Source organism: Leiobunum rupestre, chromosome 7 (assembly GCF_980474605.1).
Source record: "Leiobunum rupestre chromosome 7, qqLeiRupe1.1.hap1, whole genome shotgun sequence".
Classification (NCBI taxonomy): Eukaryota; Metazoa; Arthropoda; class Arachnida; order Opiliones; family Sclerosomatidae; genus Leiobunum; species Leiobunum rupestre.
This window is the reverse complement of record NC_143390.1, coordinates 56,065,769-56,088,591: the sequence shown is the minus strand read 5'-3', so window position 1 is coordinate 56,088,591 and position 22,823 is coordinate 56,065,769. Positions and strand designations below refer to the sequence as shown.

General features: G+C 36.0%; 1 protein-coding gene across 1 annotated transcript; it reads left to right on the top strand.

Annotated features, from left to right (window-relative positions):
* The first annotated feature begins 906 nt into the window (after positions 1 to 906).
* Positions 907 to 22,588, top strand: LOC149937519 (uncharacterized). Its single transcript, XM_090153811.1, has 4 exons — positions 907 to 1,197; positions 21,839 to 22,109; positions 22,182 to 22,410; positions 22,555 to 22,588. The coding sequence occupies exons 1-4, from the start codon at positions 907 to 909 to the stop codon at positions 22,586 to 22,588; spliced, it is 825 nt and encodes a 274-aa protein (XP_090009937.1).
* Positions 22,589 to 22,823: the final 235 nt, after the last annotated feature.

The following is a 22,823-nucleotide window of genomic DNA, read 5'->3' as shown; positions in this document are numbered from 1 at the left end:
CGCTAGGTGGTAGACGAAACGTTTCAATCAGTAAGTTGTAGAACATACTCGAAAACCTTTAATGGAGTTGGAATGGTCAAAATCGTATATTTTGTCACTGAAATAATAGGTCATGAAAAAAAAAGTTGGTACAACCGAAATGTTTTTACGCCTCATGTTATTGTAATGATTGACTGTGAAAAATGAACATGTTTTGAGCCAAATCATTGTTTTACCTTTACATTGAGTGTAAGAACAAGTGCAATTTTATAAAGAATTACAGTGGGACCCCCCACACGTTTTCTAGGGACAAAAAGTTGGTGTTTTTTACTAAACAAAAAAAGTAGTTTTTAGGGTCTACAAAATGTCCAATTTATGCCAACTGAATTTCCGAAAGCTTTTTTTGCACTTATGATTCGTTTAAAATTATAATAATGACACGCTTTTGGGACGATGACATTAAATTTACCTATGAGACAGAACAGGATAAGAAGTTACCGTTCATAGATATTTTAATAATTCGGGAAGGTGACAAACTTAATAGTAGAATGTACCAAAAACCAACTCATGCACAATCTTTTGTAAATTTTAAATCGTCACATCCCAGGAGTGTAAAGGTAGGAATAGTTGAATCGTTAAAACATCGGATTGGCCCATAGAAGATAAAGCGTTATATAAAAAACAATTATTGAATTGTAATTATCCTAATAAACTGGTAGAAGACATTTTTGCGGCAAATCTTGTAAAACATTATAAAAAATACACGGTAACGAGAAATAATAAAATATTATTGTTACCTTATGTAAAATCAATAACCGAAAAAACCAACCGCCAATTAAATCCATTAGGAATAAAACTTGTTGGCTCTAACCAAGGTTCATTGGGTTCGCTTCTTATTAAAAATAAACCAGATAATTTTTTTATGAAATGACTGAAATTGTATATGAGATCGGTTGCAAATGCGGGAAAAAATATATAGGTGAATCGAAGCGGTATTTAAATGTAAGGATTAAAGAGCGTAAGAATTGTGTAAAAGAGGGCAATAGGGAGAACGGGATAGCCGAACACATGTGGAGTTCTGGCGGCGACGGACACGCCATCAAGTGGGAAGAAGCGAGAGTGTTGGAAAAAGAAAAAAATTGGTTCAGTCGAACCTTCGAAGAAAGCATTTTTATTGCTGACAGAGGGGGTATGAACCTAAACGGGGTAAAGGTGAAAGTGAGTAATTGGGGCAGTTTTAAAAGGTTTTTAGGCCATAAAAAGGGAAGAGCTCGTTCAACAAAAATAACTGTACGCTGATTTTGCTATCTGTTTGTTGCATTTGGATTTTTCACCCTTTCTATCTAAGGGTTGAAAAGGAGCGAGTGGGCTCGAAAAGCTTCCCCAATATTCTTTTTTTATAAAAGTTTATTTTAAACCATGAAGTATCTGTCTCTATAGTATATTACTTGCTATTTACTAATTTCAACTAGTAGTTTTCTAGTCATTTTGCGATCGAATAATCCTCTGACCATTGCCACCTTCATTTGACTCTGTTTGACAATTACTTGATCAACCTTTACATCGTATTCATATTGCGATTTGATCTTTATCTCGTTAAATGTCAAGACTGAAAATTTCTCTGGCTCAGGCAAATTTATACCCGTACTTTTCTTAATTTTCAAAACACCACCTTAGGGCCTGGTGCAGAGACGTTTTGCGATTCCTGTTAATTTTAACAGGATCGCAATTTAGCGAGCTGTTTATTTTGCGATCCTCGCAATCGAACAGTTTAATGGTTTGGTTATATTAAAGATATTTTTATAATATGGTACACCAATAAAATAACGAATGAGAATAAGATTCATTACTATTATAAGCAAACATTTTCCGAAAAGAATTCTCTGTTAGAAAATGAGCCGTATCATTTAGTTTTTAGGAAAATATTTAATTCGAAACTTAGCTGATAGCAATTAAAATAAAACTAGTTATAACATAATCAATCAATAAAAAAACAGCAATTTCACGAGTGTACAAAAAATGGTAATTTTCTAAAGCAATTTCTAGCGAAATATCTTATATTATTATTATCTGGCATTTACATCAGACTAGTCCAGGTATCAATTGTAACAAATGATAAAAGCGTGTAGAATTAACTGACAAACACTTTTAAGGTAATACGTCTAATTGGCTCAGTAAGCTCTTGATGCATGCCAAATAAACTTGAATATTCCAATACATCTTTTATCGCAACTCCTAGTCTACCCGAGGAAAGGTTTTTTCTCGGTAGATGAATTGGAATAAACGCTGGTTGATAGCTAAAGATCTTTGATACACTGAACAAATTCACCATGTCATTACTGACTCATTAGTTAAAACCCACTGCATACACTACCAGCAAATAAGGATCTATAAATAAACCAAGGCTTAGAATACACCCAAAGTAGTAATGTATAAGATCCCCTATTATAATTTATTCTTACCTGTTAAATTGCTAAGAGTGTCTGGCTTATTTTTCTGTTTCGTAAATCCTGATTGTGGTTAGGCCTTGGCTCTGACAATAATTCGACAAAAAAATTTCGGAAAGCGATAATGAGCTAGAAACTCAAATTTTAATCATTTAAAAGATTCTGACCTACCGTGTTGTATTATTTTTCTTATTAAAGTAGGTTAAAGGCGTTTATTTCTCAATTAATTTCCCGAGCTCTTTGCGTACCACTATCCGCCATTGTTTTAGCGATATTTCGGCGGCTAGCGACTGCCGTAGACCTCTCGCACAATAAACAGAAGATTTTCCTGTTATTTTTGCGATCGCGATGTCTCTGCACACCGATTTGGCGTGAAGCTCGCGATTTTCCGAAACCACACCCCCTTTCTGTTAATTTAACGAGGAATCGCTATTTTGCGATTCTTAAAAACGTCTCTGCACTGGGCCCTAGGCCCTAAGACTCCTTTTTTAAAATTAATTCTTGACGCGTACCCTGTTAATGTTGAGAGGCTGGGTAAAGGAATCCCAAGTTGTTTTCTCACAAGTAGATACGCCATTTTATTAAAATAGCTCAACGTGAATGCTTTGGTTATATCTTCAGTTGTCCAAAATACCATTTTCTTGCCCTTTAATCGCTAAATCTGACTTTTTGTGAAAACTGTGATAAATATAACATTGCACTTACGATTAAGCTGGTCCCTTTTGGCTTTCTTTGTCTTCAAACGCTGAAGTTATTTTTTGAGTTGATTGTTGGATATCTGAAGAGCATTTTTTCCATTTTGAGTTTACTTCTTTTACTTTTTTTATTTAATTTGGTCTTGACGTAGAGAATCTGGATTGCAATTATTTCATTAAGTTGCTTTGTTTTTCCAAGTTGTTACTGTTACACGACTGTCACCTTGTTATATTTTGGTTATCTTTGTTTGTATCAAATACATGCCCATTCACTGAAATATTAATATTTTCTAACTCTACGTTAGAGCCGGTTAAATCCGCGTTTAAAACACTTTTGGCTTACTTCAGTTTTTCTCTTTTGTGAGCTCGTGATTGTCTTTCCCTTTTTGAAACATTAGCAATACAGACTAAAGCCTCTTTTGCCAGATTATTTTTTGGTTGATAACCTAATAATTCTGCTTTTAAATTACGCTCATAATCTTCTTGGGTAAAATGATTAGACCAAATGACACTTGTAGATCGATTGAATGAATCTTCTCTTCTACGTTTGTGTCACGGGATCGATACCCTCGCGTTTAACGAATGGTTTTAACTGAGCTATATGGTGTGTACCTTTAAGAACCGCACCAGTGATGCAGTCACGGAGAAGATATATTACCCTAGTTAACTTTTCATTATAGGTCGCTGACGAAAGAATGAGTCTTTTTCAGAACGTAATCCCCAACTTTAAATTCCTTATCGTCGTGCTTTTTATGATAGTTGGCTGCCTGTTTACTTAGAGCTTTTTCGAGAGTTAATTTAGCACGAGTAAGGAGAGCTTGGGCTTGATCGTTACTTATTTTAGTTTCAAGATCAAAGTGTGAACCTGACACAGGTTCTCCAGTTTCTCTGATTTCTCTACCAAAAAAAAATGCGAAAGCGAATAACCCGTTGAATCGTGGAGCGCATAGCCATTGCAAACTGTTGTAGGTGAACATACCAAAGATCGTGATGTTCCATAACGTATGCCGAAATCATGGCTGTTAAGTTAATATTTACGCTTTCTGACCGATTGGATTGTGGGTGAATTCACCAGTTGGATCCTTAGTTTTTAGGAGCCAAGTTAGTGCATTGTGGTCTAATAATACGCGGTTAATTAATTATTGTTCCCAAATTGTGGGCTAAATTAAATTTTAATGTAATAATTTGACTTCGTAACAAAAATCCATTCTGCTCTGAAGGAGCTCCAAATGCGAAGTGCCTCGAGTTCTTTTTTTCTCCGTCCTCAAGAATACAAATTTCAAATATCAACGGAACTTTTCCGTCTCTCCCCAACTGCCTTCCCTAAACTTCTTTAACCATGACATGCCTGAAGCGAATAAGCTTTTGGTAATAAAAGGAGATATGATTTTCTCCGAGACCATTATCCAGGCAAGATAACCAACGCGTGGTGTATCAATCGGCCCGCCAAAAGTACGCCACTGTGACTGAATACAATAAAACAATGCCAAGACGGCCCGAGCAGTCGCAAAGCCTCTCCCAATTTTCCCGAAACCCTTTCTTCAATTTCGCAAGCACCTGTCAATAGTTTTGCGACCAATTTATCATTTGGGCAAGTTGGGGGTTCTTCTTATTTTGGTATACCTATATTTAATACAATTTTAAAGAAGCAATATCTTATCCTTTAAAAAAAGATTTAATTATTAAAAGTTTGAATTTTACCTTTTATTTTAATTTTAATTAAAGAAATTTTAGTTAATTTATTTTACACTTTTTAACACTCCCCCCGAAATACGGCAATAGTATATCATTTTTGATTTCAAGCGCGTAGAGCAATTGTACTGGCCTGATTATCATCTACGCACCTTTTCGTCACGGCCGTAAAAGATTTTAGTGACTACATCGAGTTTTTATCCTCATGAAGAAGCATGACGTCACCAATTTCAATTAATCTATTTTCCTTTACGGTCGCGGCGTGATGGGCTGATCTTAGCTCCATCAAGTTCTCGTGTCTAAATCTTTTCCAAAGGTTTTGAATGAATTTTCGTCGGTATTTTAACCGTTTAGTTAATTCGACACGAGTGGCTGATAATTTGTCATTTGGAAATTTCTAAAAAGGGAGGCAAGTAATTCTTTTCCCAATTAAGAATTCGGCAGGTGTGAGCGGGATGAGTTCGTTGATATCGTTATAGACGTAGGTTAGGGGTCTGGAGTTGATCATTGCTAGCTCAGTGTCGGTTAGTGTCGTCTCCGTTTCCTCGTATGTTAATAAGGCTCTACTCAATACCTTTTTATTTCATTGCTGCCTCACATAGATATCAATGAAATATTAGAGATGGTCACGCCGCCGCCGCCGCTCCCAGCTGTAGGACCGATTTTGGGGCAGGAAGGGAAAAGGGGGACCACAAGGGAGGATCCCCTACCGGATTTTACCAGAAGAACCAATTTTTAAAAAAACCGTCGTTACCGAGATTCGAACTCACGGCCCTCCGCTTCCAAAACTGACGGCTTTACGATTTACCCCATCATCTAGCTCGTAAAACATGCTTCAAAACTTCTATTGTAAAATTGTTATAGATTGGAAGGCCTAATTGATAGGTGGCGCGAAAAGATATCTTGACCGCGAAAATTTAAATACCATGTAATATTTTTAGTCTTGCGAAAGGGAGCGTCCGTAATTTCGTGAGGCGATTTTGGCGATTTTCCGACCCCCCTCCCCCTTTAGTGAGATGTCGTGAGATTTGGCTCGCCTCTCCCTTCCCTGTAGAGTCTTCAACTGGGACAGTAGATGTCGGAATTGTATTAGACACTACGTTAATTGGGAGAGCTATTCAAATGACCGACTGAAAAATCATTTGAATTCCTTTTACTAATTCTAACTATTTTAAGTAAAACTCTACTGTTGATAACCAAACAGGACTTTAATAACGATATTTGTTAAATCAAATGGAGCTCCACTTTTCGGGGGCTTACAAATTCAAATCTAATTTCAAACTGAAAATCGTTAGAATTTTATTAACGTCGAAAGAGCGCGCGATCTTAAATAGCGAATTTAAAATCACGCGTCTAACGCCGTTTTTCTTCGATATATTATTATAACGCCTTTATTCTTGGTGCAAATAATATTTCATATTTTAACAAATCTTTTACTTTTTAATAATATAATTTTGACAGCGTTATATTTCCGAATCAATGGTACTAAATAAAGACTAAACAACAAAGTAGTAAAATATATTTTAGTTGATAATCATGTTTTACTTAATTTCACCCAGTGTTATCACAATTGTACTCTGTTTCTTGCGGGGAAAAAATTACGTGATATTTGCCCCAAATCCCCCCCTCTCCTCCACGTGAGATTGGGTGAGATTCAGCTCGACCCCCTCCCTCCCCTAAACGCCTCCCGTAATTTATGGACGCTCCCAAATACCATCCTGACCGCGAAAATTTAAATCTAAATTTAAAAACCTTCTAGTGCCAAATTGATATATATTGGAAGACCTAATTGATAGGTGGCGCGAAATACCATCTTGACCGCGAAAATTTAAATACTATGTAATATTTGCCCAACTTACCGTTTTCGGGAGTTTGTCTGTGTGTGGTAGATATTTTGTTAAAAATTAAGTCCAGTAACTTTAAAAAGCGGTAACGTTAAAAAAATATTATTGGATAGGTAAGGATAAAGTTGAATTATCCCTTCGGTGCGATGCTTACAACGTATGACCTAAAGTAACAAATAAGTGTGCATTTATCGGAGGCCGTTCTAATATGACCGAAAGTAACAAAGAAGAGTGACACTTATCGGAGTAATAGGCGATGCTTACAACGTATGAGCTGCAGTAACCAATAAGTAAATAAGTGTGACACTTATTGGAGGCCGTTCTAATATGACCGAAAGTAACAAATAAGTGTGACACTTATCGGAGACCGTTCTAATATGACCGAAAGTAATAAATAAGTGTGACACTTATCGGAGTAATAGGCGATGCTTACAACGTATGAGCTGAAGTAACCAATAAGTAAATAAGTGTGACACTTATTGGAGGCCGTTCTAATATGACCGAAAGTAATAAATAAGTGTGACACTTATCGGAGTAATAGACGATGCTTACAACGTATGACCTGAAGTAACAAATAAGTGTGACGTGCGATACTTACAACGTATGACCTGAAGTAACAAATAAGTGTGTCACTTATCGGAGGCAGTTCTAATATGACCGAAAGTACAAATAAGTGTGACACATAACGGAGTAATAAGCGATGCTTACAACGTATGAGCTGAAGTAACAAATAAGTGTGACACTTTTCGGAGTAATACGCAATGTTTACAACGTATGACCTAAAGTAACAAATAAGTGTGACACAAATAAGTTTGACACTTATCGGAGTAATACGCGATGCTAACAACGTATGACCTGAAGTAACAAATAAGTGTGACACTTATCGGAGGCTATTCTAATATGACCAAAAGTAACAAATAAGTGTGACACATAACGGAGTAATAGGCGATGCTTACAACGTATGAGCTGAAGTAACAAATAAGTGTGACACGTTTCGGAGTAATACGCAATGTTTACAACGTATGACCTGAAGTAACAAATAAGTGTGACACAAATAAGTTTGACACTTATCGGAGTAATACGCTATGCTAACAAAGTATGACCTGAAGTAACAAACAAGTGTGACACTTATCGGAGGCCATTCTAGTATGACCAAAAGTAACAAATAGGTGTGACACTTACCGGAGTAATAGGCGATGCTTACAACGTATGACCTGAAGGAACAAATAAGTGTGACACTTATCGGAGGCCGTTCTAATAATACTGAAAGTAATAAATAAGTGTGACACTTATCGGAGTAATAGGTGATGCTTACAACGTATGAGCTGAAGTAACAAATAAATAAATAAGGGTGACACTTATAGGAGGCCGTTCTAATATGACCTAAAGTAATAAATAAGTGTGGCACTTATAGGAGGCCGTTCTAATATGACCGAAAGTAATAAATAAGTGTGACGTGCGATGCTTACAACGAATGACCTGAAGTAACAAATAAGTGTGACGTGCGATGCTGACAACGTATGACCTGAAGTAACAAATAAGTGTGTCACTTATCGGAGGCAGTTCTAATATGACCGAAAGTAACAAATAAGTGTGACACTTATTGGAGTAATAAGCGATGCTTACAACGTATGAGCTGAAGTAACAAATAAGTGTGACACTTATCGGAGGTCATGAATTTCTCTCTGACATTTTCCAAGGCCGTTCTAATATGACCTGATGTAACAAATAAGTGTGACACTTATCGGAGGCCATTCTAATATGACCAAAAGTAACAAATAAATGTGACACTTATCGGAGTAATACGCGATGCTTACAACGTATGACCTGAAGTAACAAATAAGTGAGACACTTATAGGAGTAATACTTGATGCTTACTACGAATGACCTGAAGTAACAAATAAGTGTGACACTTATCGGAGGCCGTTCTAATAATACTGAAAGTAATAAATAAGTGTGACACTTATCGGAGTAATAGGTGATGCTTACAACGTATGAGCTGAAGTAACAAATAAATAAATAAGGGTGACACTTATAGGAGGCCGTTCTAATATGACCGAAAGTAATAAATAAGTGTGACGTGCGATGCTTACAACGAATGACCTGAAGTAACAAATAAGTGTGACGTGCGATGCTGACAACGTATGACCTGAAGTAACAAATAAGTGTGTCACTTATCGGAGGCAGTTCTAATATGACCGAAAGTAACAAATAAGTGTGACACTTATTGGAGTAATAAGCGATGCTTACAACGTATGAGCTGAAGTAACAAATAAGTGTGACACTTATCGGAGGTCATGAATTTCTCTCTGACATTTTCCAAGGCCGTTCTAATATGACCTGATGTAACAAATAAGTGTGACACTTATCGGAGGCCATTCTAATATGACCAAAAGTAACAAATAAATGTGACACTTATCGGAGTAATACGCGATGCTTACAACGTATGACCTGAAGTAACAAATAAGTGAGACACTTATAGGAGTAATACTTGATGCTTACAACGAATGACCTGAAGTAACAAATAAGTGTGACACTTATCGGAGTAATACGCGATGCTTACAACGTATGACCTGAACTAACATATAAGTGTGACACAAATAAGTTTGACACTTATCGGAGTAATACGCGATGCTAACAACGTATGCCCTGAAATAACAAATATTTTTACAGATTCCTTAATCACCTTGTTTTTTATAATTAGTGTAACCAAAATAATGATCTTTTTAGGTATATTTGCCAAATTATGATAAGCCACATTTCGAATGATAAAAGAAACTTTAAAGCTTCAATGTTAAAGCATTTTATCATTAGAAATTTGGCAAATATACCTAAACAAATCACTAGTTTATTTAATAAAGAAAAAATACGTACATAGGTTAAATTAAATAGTGTCAAATAGAAAAATATATACGTAGGTTAAATAGAATACAAAAAAATCTTTACATTTACATACACTGTAAAAAAAGCATTCAATTGCCTCTCAAATTTAACTAACAACATTTAGTTTTGAAAAATCCTTCGTATTAGCTTTCAAAATTAACTACTACTATTCAAATTTGACCAACTCTTAATATTGGAGTTCAAATTTAACAACTATAACTCAACATTGATTGCTTCTTCATATTGGCGCTCAAAATTAAATATCACCATTCAATTTTGATAATTAATAATGTTAGCATTCAAAAATGCCAGTAACACTCAAATTTGAAATAGCCTTGTATGTGCGTTCTCATTTAATTGCCAAAATGTATTGTTGATAATTAATCATGTTAGCATTGAAAAATACCACTAACACTCAAATTTGAAATAGTTCTATTTAGGTGTTCAAATTTAATTGCCAACATTCATTTTTGAAAAGGCATATATTTTGTTAAGATTAAAGTTATTTATCAATAGTTATTCGAATTTGCAGCTTTATAGCATAGAAAAGAAGTTTATTTGTTAAAAGCCATAGTTTTCCATTATAATTGCTTGTCAACCAATAGATTTCAATTATTAAAGGTGTTGGTATATTTAATATTTTTGTTCCATGACAACTCAACCAGAGGTGTCCACCCTACCATCTTACATTTCGCTAAAACAATAAGCCATTTAGGCTACCATAGAGCTTTCTAGCGGCCAACGCGAGAAGCTCGCTTAACTACTGGATTTTCGTCTGCTAATTAGCAGACACCGTGTTCACATTTACCAGAAACCGCTTCAGAGCGATTCGAAGCGCTTTCGAGGTGTAAAAATGAACATGGTTTAAGCCTCGGATTCCAAGGCTTATTAAAGTGTAATATTGTTCAGAAGTTTAGCGATTGACTTGACAACAAAAATGTTATCGTGCACAATATAGATAACTTGTATTTTAAAAGCTGATTGCGGTTTGGTTACTTTCATCAGGGGCGTAGAAACCGTAGGGGACAGGGAAGGCCCCGGGCTCCACTGTCGTGTTTAGGGTATAGGGGCGACAAAATATGATTTGAAAAACAAATTAGCTTATATTGGGGGCGCCAAATTTTCACTCGCCCAGTGGTTTTATAATACACAACAATTCAACAAACCAATTCCTCCTCTCGCAGAATCGACCATTCCGACAATAGTAGCCTCGAGCGCGAACGAAGATATTGAGCCCGTTGCTCATATAACACTTCGACGGGGTCGACTCGCCTTTGAGAAAAAACGCTCGCGGCTAAAGAACAGTAGCCTCCACTATATGTATAAAGCGCATAAATATTTTTTCATCCCAAAGTTTTACCATCGTACTGTCAGACTTGTAAAAATCCCTGAAGAAGGAGGAACAGTTTCTCCGAAACGTTCGATTTTTTAAATAAATATATTGTGAATTTTAAAAACGGTTAAAGTCTCTTTTCACTAAGTATTTTTAAATATTTGAATATCGGAATTGTATTTTGCCGCGTTAAAAGTAGAGTTTAGATGTATAGTCGTTTTAAGAAATACTCGTGATATAGGTTCAAGTGCCAAGCATATTTAAGTACTACAATGATATTAAAATAAAGTTTAAAAATATTTCCCATCTACGTTACTTTAACAACGAATATTCTATGACGTCAAAACACTCAAATCCATGTTTCAAATTCAAATTAACAGCGCAAAACACTTAAATCTATGTTTTAATTTGATTTTTAAATAAAACCGCGACGCGCCCCCCGAGAAATCCGCGCCCCAGACCGCGTCCCCCCAGTGGAAATCAGCGCACGCGCGCCGCCCGGGCTACGGCGAGGTGGGGAGGGCTTCGTATATCAACATATTGTGTTCAGGCCAACTTGTTCACTATGCTATATTGTTTTTCTAGTCACTATATAATGTCTGAGTTTTACGCGCACTGTGATTTTCGCAACTTACATTATACAGAGATGCTAATATATTAATGGTATATAAACTATGTATAATATTTTATTTCACAAGGCGTCGGTTAACGCATTGCAGTTACATTAACATATCTGCAAAATATCGCGCTAATCATTCACCCAATCAGCTAAAGCACATATCGTGATGCTTACATGTAAATCGTTCCAGCTTCGTAGGTATGTCTCTTAAATAAATAACTAAATAAATAAATAAATCTAACCGTCATATAAACATTTGTAACTACACATATTGCACTTTTATTACTTGAAACTTCAGATTAGTTAGATTGTATCACTAATTAATCCACTGAATATTTTAGTAATAATAATAATAATTCCAAACCGAGTTAGTTTTGTTGGAAGTTACGAGCAGACCTGTTTCAATAAAGTATTAAAACGGAATTTATTTTTTCGGTTTGACAGAGAAAAGATTCGTTCATACCCAAAAAAAGGTAACGTCGTCCATCGTAAGTTAATGCGAACTTGTCGTATTGTCGAAAACGTATACCGTTAAATTGTTAAAGCTCTTAAAGGCTGGTTTCCACTAGGGCAAAAAGGACATAACGGCGACAGTCGACGCAAATACTTCCCCGAGCTCATCGGTTTCCCCTTTCTATAATAACTCGTGGAGGTTTAAGATAATAATAGGTAATGCCTAAAGTAGCTAAACGCTAATAGTAAGTTATGACTAACGTAGTTTAATGATAATAGTAAGTACTGACTAAACGCAAAATTTTACCATGGTTAATTTAAACTAGTAAATAGTAAGTAATATACTATAGAGACAGATACATGGTTTAAAATAAACTTTTATTAAAAAGAATATTGGGGAAGCTTTTTCGAGCCCACTCGTTCCTTTTCAACCCAGATAGAAATGGCTAAAAAATCCAAATACAAACAGATAGAATGCGTAAAAAGTCATAACCTGAGGTGCGCGTAATCGGATAATACAGAAATATAAATTACTTGATCAAAACGTTTTACGAATAATTTTGAGAGCTTTATCTATTGAATAAAAGTTAACCATCCCCGACCTCAAAGGTGGTATCGCCTTAGATAGAAGACCCTATATGTTCGCGAATTCCGACAACGACTATAATTTCAAACTATGATTTTTACATTTTTTATTTCTTTCTTTCTTTTATTTTGTTTAATTAGATATATTTAAAATTGAAGCTGAAACAAATTTTAAAATGACTTTGGTTTCCCATAAGACATTATGAACACATATCAGTCGACTATAGCTATCTCAACAAGCTTATAACAAACGTTACCATTTTCAACAGTTAAAATTGTTAAAATAACATTCAATCTGAAGTTTCTATACAGATGTTTCAACTACCACAGTTAACGAACTTCAGGGCGGCGCGCGTGCGCTGATTTCCCCTGGGGGGACGCGGTCTGGGGCGCGGATTTCTCGGGGGGCGCTTCGCGGTTAATTTAAAAATCAAATGAAAACATAGATTTAAGTGTTTTGCGCGGTTAATTTGAATTTGAAACATGGATTTGAGTGTTTTGACGTCATAGAATATTCGTTGTTCAAGTAACGTAGAATGGAAATATTTTTAAACTTTATTTTAATATCATTGTAGTACTTAAATATGCTTAGCACTTGAACCTTTATCACGAGTATTTCTTAAAACGACTATACATCTAAACTCTACTTTTAACGCGGCAAAATACAATTCCGATATTCAAATATTTAAAAATACTTAGTGAAAAGAGACTTTAACCGTTTTTAAAATTCACAATATATTTATTTAAAAAATCGAACGTTTCGGAGAAACTGTTCCTCCTTCTTCAGGGATTTTTACAAGTCTGACAGTACGATGGTAAAACTTTGGGACGAAAAAATATTTATGCGCTTTATACATATAGTGGAGGCTACTGTTCTTTAGCCGCGAGCGTTTTTTCTCAAAGGCGAGTCGACCCCGTCGAAGTGTTATATGAGCAACGGGCTCAATATCTCCGTTCGCGCTCGAGGCTACTATTGTCGGAATGGTGGATTCTGCGAGAGGAGGAATTGGTTTGTTGTGTGTGTGAGAGGGTGAGACCCATAAACACGTTTAAAAAGTGGAGAAAACGTGTATAAGTTGAAGAGACCATCGTCACGGTTTAAACATTGCGCAGATTTATTTTTTTAAATTTCGATGGATTCGCGTACATTAAAATGAGTTTTATGTAATTTTGGGTTGAGCTAGTATGTCTATTGAGTCCCACCTAGCATTATGGTCCAAAAACACGAAGGTGTTCGTTGAGGGGAGAATTATTGTACGGGTTGTTTATATTTTTCTGCCCTTTAAGCCTTTGATGAAATGGGCTACGGCATTGCCCAATGTAATAATCACCACAATCACAGGAGATTTTATAAATGATTGCCTTGTCGAGGAGGGCAGTTGGTTCTTTGTTATTACATAATAAAGCTGACAATTTGGGCGGTGGGTGATAAATAGGATCGAGACCTACTGATTTAAGATTTTTGGCTATTTTTGGAGATAAACCAGGATAAAAGGGGATACATGCTGGGATGAAAGAAGGAGGAACAGTTCCTCCGAAACGTTGGATTTTTTAAATAGATATATTAAGATTTTTAAAACCGTTTAAAGTCTCTTTTCATTTGGTTTTTCACAATGTGTTTCTCTTCACTTCTAAAAATACTTAATTAAGTTAGTTTGTATGAAATACTTACTAATACCCGAACGATGGACTTTAGATTGGATAAGATTTGTAAATATCATTTCGAAACTAATAATTTTCACGCTTTATTTAAATCCAGCAATTACATTTTTAAAAATGAAAGAAGTTAAACAATACACATATAGTCAGAAAGATATTATAAAAACACTAAAATTAAAATTAAATTAAAAACTCTTTATTCAACTTTAATACGTTACGCTATTTAAGAAACGTAATTTTAGAAAACAGACATAACGTAAAACCAATGTGATGAAAAAGTAGCAAAAATAATATTAAAACGACTTATATTTTCTTACACACGATTTTTCGGTACCACACAGCGATTTTGTGAGATTTCACAACGGCGCAATTATTAGGGTCACGGTGAAAATGACAATGTTTAGGAGCACTTATACAAAGAATGGTAGATAATTTAGGACAGTCTAAATCCTCGACGTTCTTGACGTTAACTTCATTTTAATATCATTAGCAAGTAAGTGGTGCATATACCCAAAATTGAACCTCAAGTTCAGATATGCAAATACATAGAAAATACTATAAAAACATCTTAACTCTACTTTAAATACATCAAAAAAATTCCGATATTCCAATATTTCAAAATACTCAATTAATGTACTAAGTTACGTTTAAAAAGAACCTTTCGTACACATGAATTCATCCAATTGTTAAACATAGATTCCAGATTAGATGGTGTATGTATGATGGGTAAGACTCTTGTCAGAAAGATGCATTCTGCTTTTAATATGTTAAAATTCATTTCGACTATACAAATATAGTTTTCGCACTTTAAATTTAAATATAGACTATTTTACCATTCTCGAGTATCTTGCATATTGAAATTGTTACGCATACAGGGTTACCATTTAATTTTGGAATAGATCACCAAGCTAAAAACATAAAAATTGATAAAAACTTACATGGCTACGTGCTCATCCGAGAACAGCGGAGATGGATTTCTAGTGGACTTGGTTGGATACAAAAAAAGAACAGAGTTGTGATGTCTTAGGGACCAAATCCCTGGGTTTTTATACCCAAAAGGACCCACCTTACACACTTTGCCCCCCCTTACGTAGGGCCATTTGGGATGTAAAAACAAAAATCTATGAGAATCCCGCGTAGTTAAACTGAAATAGTTAAGAGGCTCTATTCCCACTACTAGTTTATGGGCCCCCATAAAATTCTACCAGCAAAAAAACATTTTTGTTGGGAACACTCGTTTGTGATAACCATTTTAGCGCTAAGAATCCACACCTGATGTAAAAAGTTGGGGGCCACTTTTTAAATTTATTCGCCATGGTCTCTACAAATCATAGAATGTCGTCGAAAAATAAACCGTTTTTATAATACACTCGGCCCTTTTTTACCAAAACGACACTTTTAGCTAGCAAGGGGGGACACCCGCTGTGTCTATTTTACGTACGTGGCTAAGGGCAATTCACTACCTTTTGCCCCTTAGGGGGGTTATTCCGTAAGACGGATAGCTTTGCTCGTAGTAAAAGTGTTTGAAAATAATGTTACAAGGGGAAAGTGTTTGTCGGTGAAAATAGTTATGAATAGATACACAAAAGGCTCGACCCATTGAACAACTTGGATTTATTACATAACACCACCAAAGATTCCACTCGCACGCTGAGAAAAGTGTTTGACAGCGACGGATAGGGCTTTGACAAGTGGTTGAGAAATAATGAGGGACCCATTGACTTATAGGTAAGTAGGCCTATTACTCGGGTTTATAGTTACTGGCTGTTTGCATAACATCATGTCAGATGATTCCACCACCCCTACCTAATAGGGACGCTAAAGGGGGGGATGCTCCAACTATCGATAAATCATTTGACCTATTGTCTACCCTTTACCGGGACTTGTAGAATTTCTATCTCTTTGGTTTACCAATATGGGTGTCGCTATACACATAACACCGCAAAATTTGACTAATCGCGTGAGTTATTGAGTCAACCCATTGCGTCATCCTGATTACGTCATCAAATTATTATCGCTATATATAAGGCATTCATACCCATCATACATCGGCAGTACACTACAAACCGTTTCTCGAGCATCATGTCTAAACGAAGCTGTGTAGATAACTAAAATGTCTAAATTTGACCCGACTCAGCGGAAAATTAACCCTCGGTATTCACTTTCAGCCGAGCTTTTCGTTACTACGGGTTTTACGTCTGAGCTCGATATATCTGTAGCTCTATGGAATAAAATCCCACACCAGGTCTTTGAGATGTCTTTGCGCGCCTTGGACGATTTATACGGGCACTGGGAACAAATAAATGATCCACAAAGGCTCCCCTTTCGATCACCGTTCCCGCTATCTGATGCGCTAGTGACCGCCGCCATGTCTGACCAAAAAAAAATTAACCTTGCAAAGTACGATATTCGAAGCGTCGGTCGTAATCAAAGCGCCTGAAACTCGAGAATTGGACAGACTCAAATATTTCATTAATTCGCACATTCAACTCCTTAAAGTGAACCAAAAACTCTTTGAATTAATGGGTTACGTTATAACCGATAATTATCGTAAAAGTTACGAAATAATGTATAAAGAACCATGCGCACCCAACAATTTATTTCTATCGGATGAACATGAAAGGTATGATACCATTTTACGCTATGCGTCCAATTACGTAACAGCATTTAAAATCATTGAAGATTTTAAAGAAACAGTTGCCAACCAAAATATGTTTTGTGTATTTAACTTTTACAATTTGTTCACTATGGTATCTACAAACCATAAATATATTAAAACTATATTGTTTTATCTTTAAGCGTTTTTTTCATCCGCTTAATGTACTGTAACTTTGAATGTATAAATAAAACCTTATAATTTGTATACACTCGACTCTTTTTTTTGCCAAAACACTTTTAGCGAGGACCGCCCCGCTATTTTACGCTACCCTTTTACACCCCTTGGGGCCCATATATAAGCTGGAAAGTGTTTGAAAATACTGGGGGAAAGTGTTTGTCGGCGAAAACCCATTGAACTATTTATTACCACCTCGAAAGACAGGTGCCTTAGGGCTACATTCACTATGACGGATAGGTTTTGACGGATATATTTAACGGTTTATAGCTGTTTGCATAACATCGTGTCAGTTCACACCGCCTGCCGAATAGCGACATCATCTAACCTATTGACCTAAAATGGGGGGTTACCACCTAGGGTTTTATGAGGGGTTATAACATCGTAAATCATCTAACCTATTGACCTCGTAAATCAGCTAACCTTTTGACCCCGCCGAATAATGTCGCAAATGGGGGGAAAGCGGGGGAATGCTTACCCCCACGGGGGCCTGTTTCACCACCGTTTCCCCCGCCCGCGGGGGCCCCCTATCGGTATACAAACCCACTTATCCTTTATACGTCTATTTGTTTTGCTTGTTTAAGAATACTGAAGGTATTGGTTATCTTCAATTTTGATCGCTCTACAAGCATTCATTTTTGAACGCGTTTAAATGCGTTCAAATTTGATCGCACTACAAGCATTCATTTTTGAACGCGTTTAAATGCGTTCAAATTTGAGAGCTCGACAAGCATTCATTTTTGAACGAGCTTAAATGCTTTCAATTTTTTTTGATAAAGCTAGCCCCCACAGTGGCAAGCCAATGAATGCTCGAACATTCAAAGTCGACTGATGTGTTTTAGAGTGTATAGGTTAAATTAAATACAAAAAAACTTTACATATACATTTAGGTTAAATTAAATATACAAAATCTTTACATATATTTAGGATAATTTAAATAGAAAAATATATACATATATTTAGGTTAATTTAAATAGAAAAATATATACATATACATAGGTTAAATTAAATAGAAAAATATATACATATACATAGGGTAAATTAAATAGAAAAATATATACATATACATAGGGTAAATTAAATAGAAAAATATATACATAGGTAATATATTAAACAGTTGGTTCGGTTTCCTCAGCGGTTGGTTCCTTAGCGTTTGGCTCGTCAGCGGTTGGCTTGCCAACAACTGGCTCGTTATCGCCATACAACTTATTTTTTGGGGGGGGGAAGAAACGAGGTCCTCCGCCACAAAAGTATACAAATAGTCACCCTCGTCTCATTAAGCTTGTCTTAGATTTTTATAAGGGTCATTCAACGTGAAATCGTCAAGCGTTGTTACTCGATAGTGACGGATTTCGCCCAAAATTTTTTCCCTGGTTTATTTACCCTAAATATGAAGCCTCCTGGAATTTAGCGGGCTAATTTTAAAAATTTTAAATGTTATGATTTTTTAAATTTCATGCATTTTGGCTAGAGTTTTGTTACTTAATAAACATTTTTTTCAGTAACATGATTCGTAAAACTCTTCAAAATATGGCAATTGGTATTCTTAGCTATAGAGACCTACAGATTCAGAATTTGGCTTCCAATTTACTCTATGGGCTCTAGTTTTTGAAATAAAAGCTGTTTGGGGGTAGTGCAAACCATGGTTTTTACAAAGGGGTCCATCTCAGAATTCAATAAAAATTTGTAATAAGCACCTCCTTGCACATAGAAAGGTCCCTATTAAATTTGGTGTTGGCGACCAAATTATTTATATCAAAGCAAATTTTTTTAAATTGGCCATTTTTCGCGTTTTTCGCAAAACTGCGCTGTACGAGCTGGATAGAGGGGTGGCACTTATCCTTTATTTAACGAAATATGCCTCATCCAATTTCAACGACAATTTCAAATAAGCACCTTCTTACGTATATAAAGGTATCTGTCAAATTTGGTTTTGGCGTCAAAATTATTTCTATCAAAACGAATTTTTTTGAAATTGGCCATTTTTAGCGTCTTTCGCAAAACTTCAGTGCGTGAGCTTAGGCGGGGTGGCACTTAATATATAAAGATCCCCTCTAAATTACCAGAAATTTCTTTTTATTTCTAGGTTTCAAAGAACTTAATTTTTAATTTTCTATTCTTATTTTTTATGAAATATTTTTTAGATGAAATTTTTAAAATATTACATAAGAGGGCGTACCAGTAGCATAGTAGACAACAGGGTTGCCTGTCAGAAGAACTTAAGAGGCTCAAAACGCTAGCACGTATGATGAAGGTACAAAAAGTCAAACCTGTGTAAATTTATAAACCGTGATAATAGTATGAAACCCGGAAACCGCGCCAAACGTATTGTAATAACCTTACTGTATAGTGTATAAGCAGGCAACGCGTCGAATAGTACGGACTAATTTCCCGACATATATATAGACCGTCTGTCCTTAGACTTCGCCATTCCCCTCCCCCTTCTCTCCTTTAAAGACATAATCAAATGGTTAAATAACCTACTCTCAATCGAAATGTAGATGCAAAGTACAAAAATTATATTTACATTATTTTATTGATTAAAACCAACTTTTAATTTAATAAAATCATCGTGTATAACTTGGAAAAAGTATACGAAATTTTTCTTCGCGGCTGGGGCGTGGGGATTACACAGCGTTGGCTTCTGGCGTTCAGAAGGTTGCGGGCTTTAATTTTAAAAACACCCTATAGTAAAAACGTTTGTACTATAGAGTGTTGTTAGATTAAATTTTAAAGAAACCAATTTAACACAGTTAAACTTTATATAATAGGTATATTAGAATGCCAATCTCTGCTTGATAAATAACGGTTTAATTGAGAGCCGTGCAATGAAATAATATCATCGCCTTCTTGGCGAACTTGATTTAAAGTGGTTTGGGTACAGCGTACTAATCGCTCCTACGACCCCCCCCCCCCCCAACCAAGCTGGGTGTTCTGCTATAAATTTCCATGTAATACCATTCACTCCAAAATATTGTTTTAGTTCTGCGCTATCCAAGCATTTCCAAATTAGTTTTAAGTCCTTTTTCGTTCTGTGAAATGTTATTTTCGGTATAGACCACCGATGAAATGCCCCTTCTCGCTACTACTCCACGGAACGCCAAGAGAAACTCATCTGTTCTTAACGATGATACTCATTTTAAATGAATTGCCCTAGTGACACGAGCCAAATGTAGGCTTTTTCTGGCGGGCCATTAGTTTAACGTATGAATAACGGTCCCGCGAAATTTATTTCAATAATTTCAAACGGTTTCGATTCTCTCATTCTATCCGCAGGAAGAGGAACTACTGGTGCTACAAGAGGCTTTGCTTTCATTTTTCTGCACTTTATGCAACTGCTAATTACGTTTTTTGCTAATTGCCTACCAGAACCAATTCAGAATGTTTCTCTGGTTTGCGTAATAGTCTCTCGCACTCCTCCGTGCAGTGTATCCAGGTGACTTCTCATTAAGATTAATTCGGAGAAGCGATTTGCTTTTGCTATTATTATAGGATGCTTTTTGCCGTAAGTTAGCTCTTATACTGTCAAACCACCTCCTCCTTCGTCGAGCTGAGGGTGCAATGTTGCAATCTTTGATGTAGCAAAAATATATTAATTTTAAAAAAATTAAAAAAAATAGTAAATTTTACATTTTTGGATTTCTTTGGACAAATAGGGGGGAATAAAAACCATTTTGGGTGAACTCGAGCTAATTTGAATAAATAGGTCGAAATTTTAGGTACAATACAAAATATTTGTAAAACTTATGCCATGATAAGTGCCATATATTTTCGCCAATAAATCTTAAAATTTCTACATTACATTATCTGAACGATGTAAACAGATTTTTAGATTTCGATAGAAAAACCACGCCATTTTATGAAATGGCGGATACAAATATAAATCATGGTGCAATAAGTTAGGTAATTTGTATCCGATTAACCTGAGATTTTCTACGTTACATTATCTGCCCGAATGAATTCGTACTAGTAGAAGGAAAGTGAGGTCGACACATCGATCCCAGGATCGAGGATCGAGGATCCAGGATTTAAGGGGTGAAATGGGGGTAAAATCATCGAAAAGTCAATGTATTTATGGTATTCCTCGCGACGATTTGTTTTCCCGTATATCAACATATTATGTCCAGGCCAACTTGTTCATTTATCTACGCTTATCTCGAAAGATACTTGAACGTATATCTTATCAAGTTTTATCGTACGGAATAAGTTGAAATGATGTAAAAATTGATAACCTGGGCGGCGCGTGCGCAGATTACCCCGGAGGACGCGGTTAATTTGAATTTAAGAGTGTTTTGACGTAATGGAATATTCGTTGTTAAAGTAGAATGGAAATATTTTTAAACTTCATTTTAATATCATTATCACGTAAGTGGTACTTAAATATACTTGGCACTTGAACCTACGGGGGACGCGGTTAATTTGAATTTAAAACATGGAGTGTTTTGACGTCATTGAATATTCGCTGTTAAAATGACGTAGAATGGAAATATTTTTAAATTTCATTTTAATATCATTGTAGTACTTAAATACGCTTGGCACTTGAACCTATCTCACGAGTATTTCAAACGAATATCTAAAGTTTAAGTATGAGAAACGTATCATTCTCAAATGATACTTGAATATCCTATAAAAGGGTTGTATAGGGTTGTGGGAGGTCATTCCACGGTTAACTGCGATAGCTATATTCAAGATGAATAAAGCTCAGTATACGTGTCCTACGTGCGCGAAAAGTTTTTCTATCAAATCAAATTTAAATCGGCATGTTAGAGAAGTACACGGTGATAGACATAAGTTTATCTGTGAAGTATGTGGTAAGACTGTTGCTAGATTGGAATATTTTAAGAACCATCAACGAACTCATGACTTGAACGCACCCGGCCCTTCCGAACCTATGAACCTGTCTCGCACACCGTCGCCAATGCAACGTTCGCCATCACCAACCCGTCCACCGTCACCTAGTTTGCTTCAAGACATTCAATTGGAATCTACCCGTACACAGCCATCTACATCAGCTTTACCCGACAACCTAACACCATCACCTGTTCCCGCCTCACCAATACTTGATGAAACACCACCAGCATCCCCAAGTATGGTCCAAGCCTTGAATGATACGCTAGCCTCTATCCGTTACAATGCTGAAGACTATGATATTGATGCAGGGATGTTTATTGGACGTTACCGAGCCGCTTTCCGTAAATTTCTAATGGAAAGACTGGCTAGTAAACGTGGAATTAAGTGGTTCCTACTCGTAAGATCTGTGTATATGAGACCTTTAGGAGGTGTGGAACAAAGAGCGGAAGTACGACCCTACTTCCGGAGCACTATGCAAACAACATTAACGCTCGATGTCATTGAAAACCAGCTGAACGACTGCATTGAAACAATACAGTCAGCAGCGGAAAACTTTGAAGCGACAGGTATGTACTAAAATTTATAAGTTATATTTTGAAATAAAACATTATATTTTTAACAGGATCGGGTTGGGTAATTGATCGTATTCTGTATGTAGAATTAAATGTAGCATCTTACCAGCCGCTACGGGGGTCATCGTATATGGAACTACTAAAAAACTCTGTCAACATCGTGCGATTCTTAATATTAGAAACGAAAATGATGATAAATGTTTTCTCTGGTCAATTCTAGCTAAGCTTCAGCCAGTTCCTTTGACTCAAAACGCTAACCGTGTTTCGAAATATACACCTTACGAAAATGAACTTGATACCAGTGATATATCTTTCCCTTTCAAATTAAACGCTACGGAACTTAAAAAATTTGAATTAATGAATAATTTATCAATATCT

Excerpts from the sequence above, each read along its gene's own strand:
- LOC149937519 (XM_090153811.1), top strand. The coding sequence starts at position 907 with ATGACTGAAATTGTATATGAGATCGGTTGCAAATGCGGGAAAAAATAT. Across the intron at positions 1,198-21,838 it reads TAAACGGGGTAAAGGTGAAA|ACTGTTGCTAGATTGGAATA; the intron begins GTGAGTAATTGG and ends GTATGTGGTAAG. Across the intron at positions 22,110-22,181 it reads AACACCACCAGCATCCCCAA|GGATGTTTATTGGACGTTAC; the intron begins GTATGGTCCAAG and ends ATATTGATGCAG.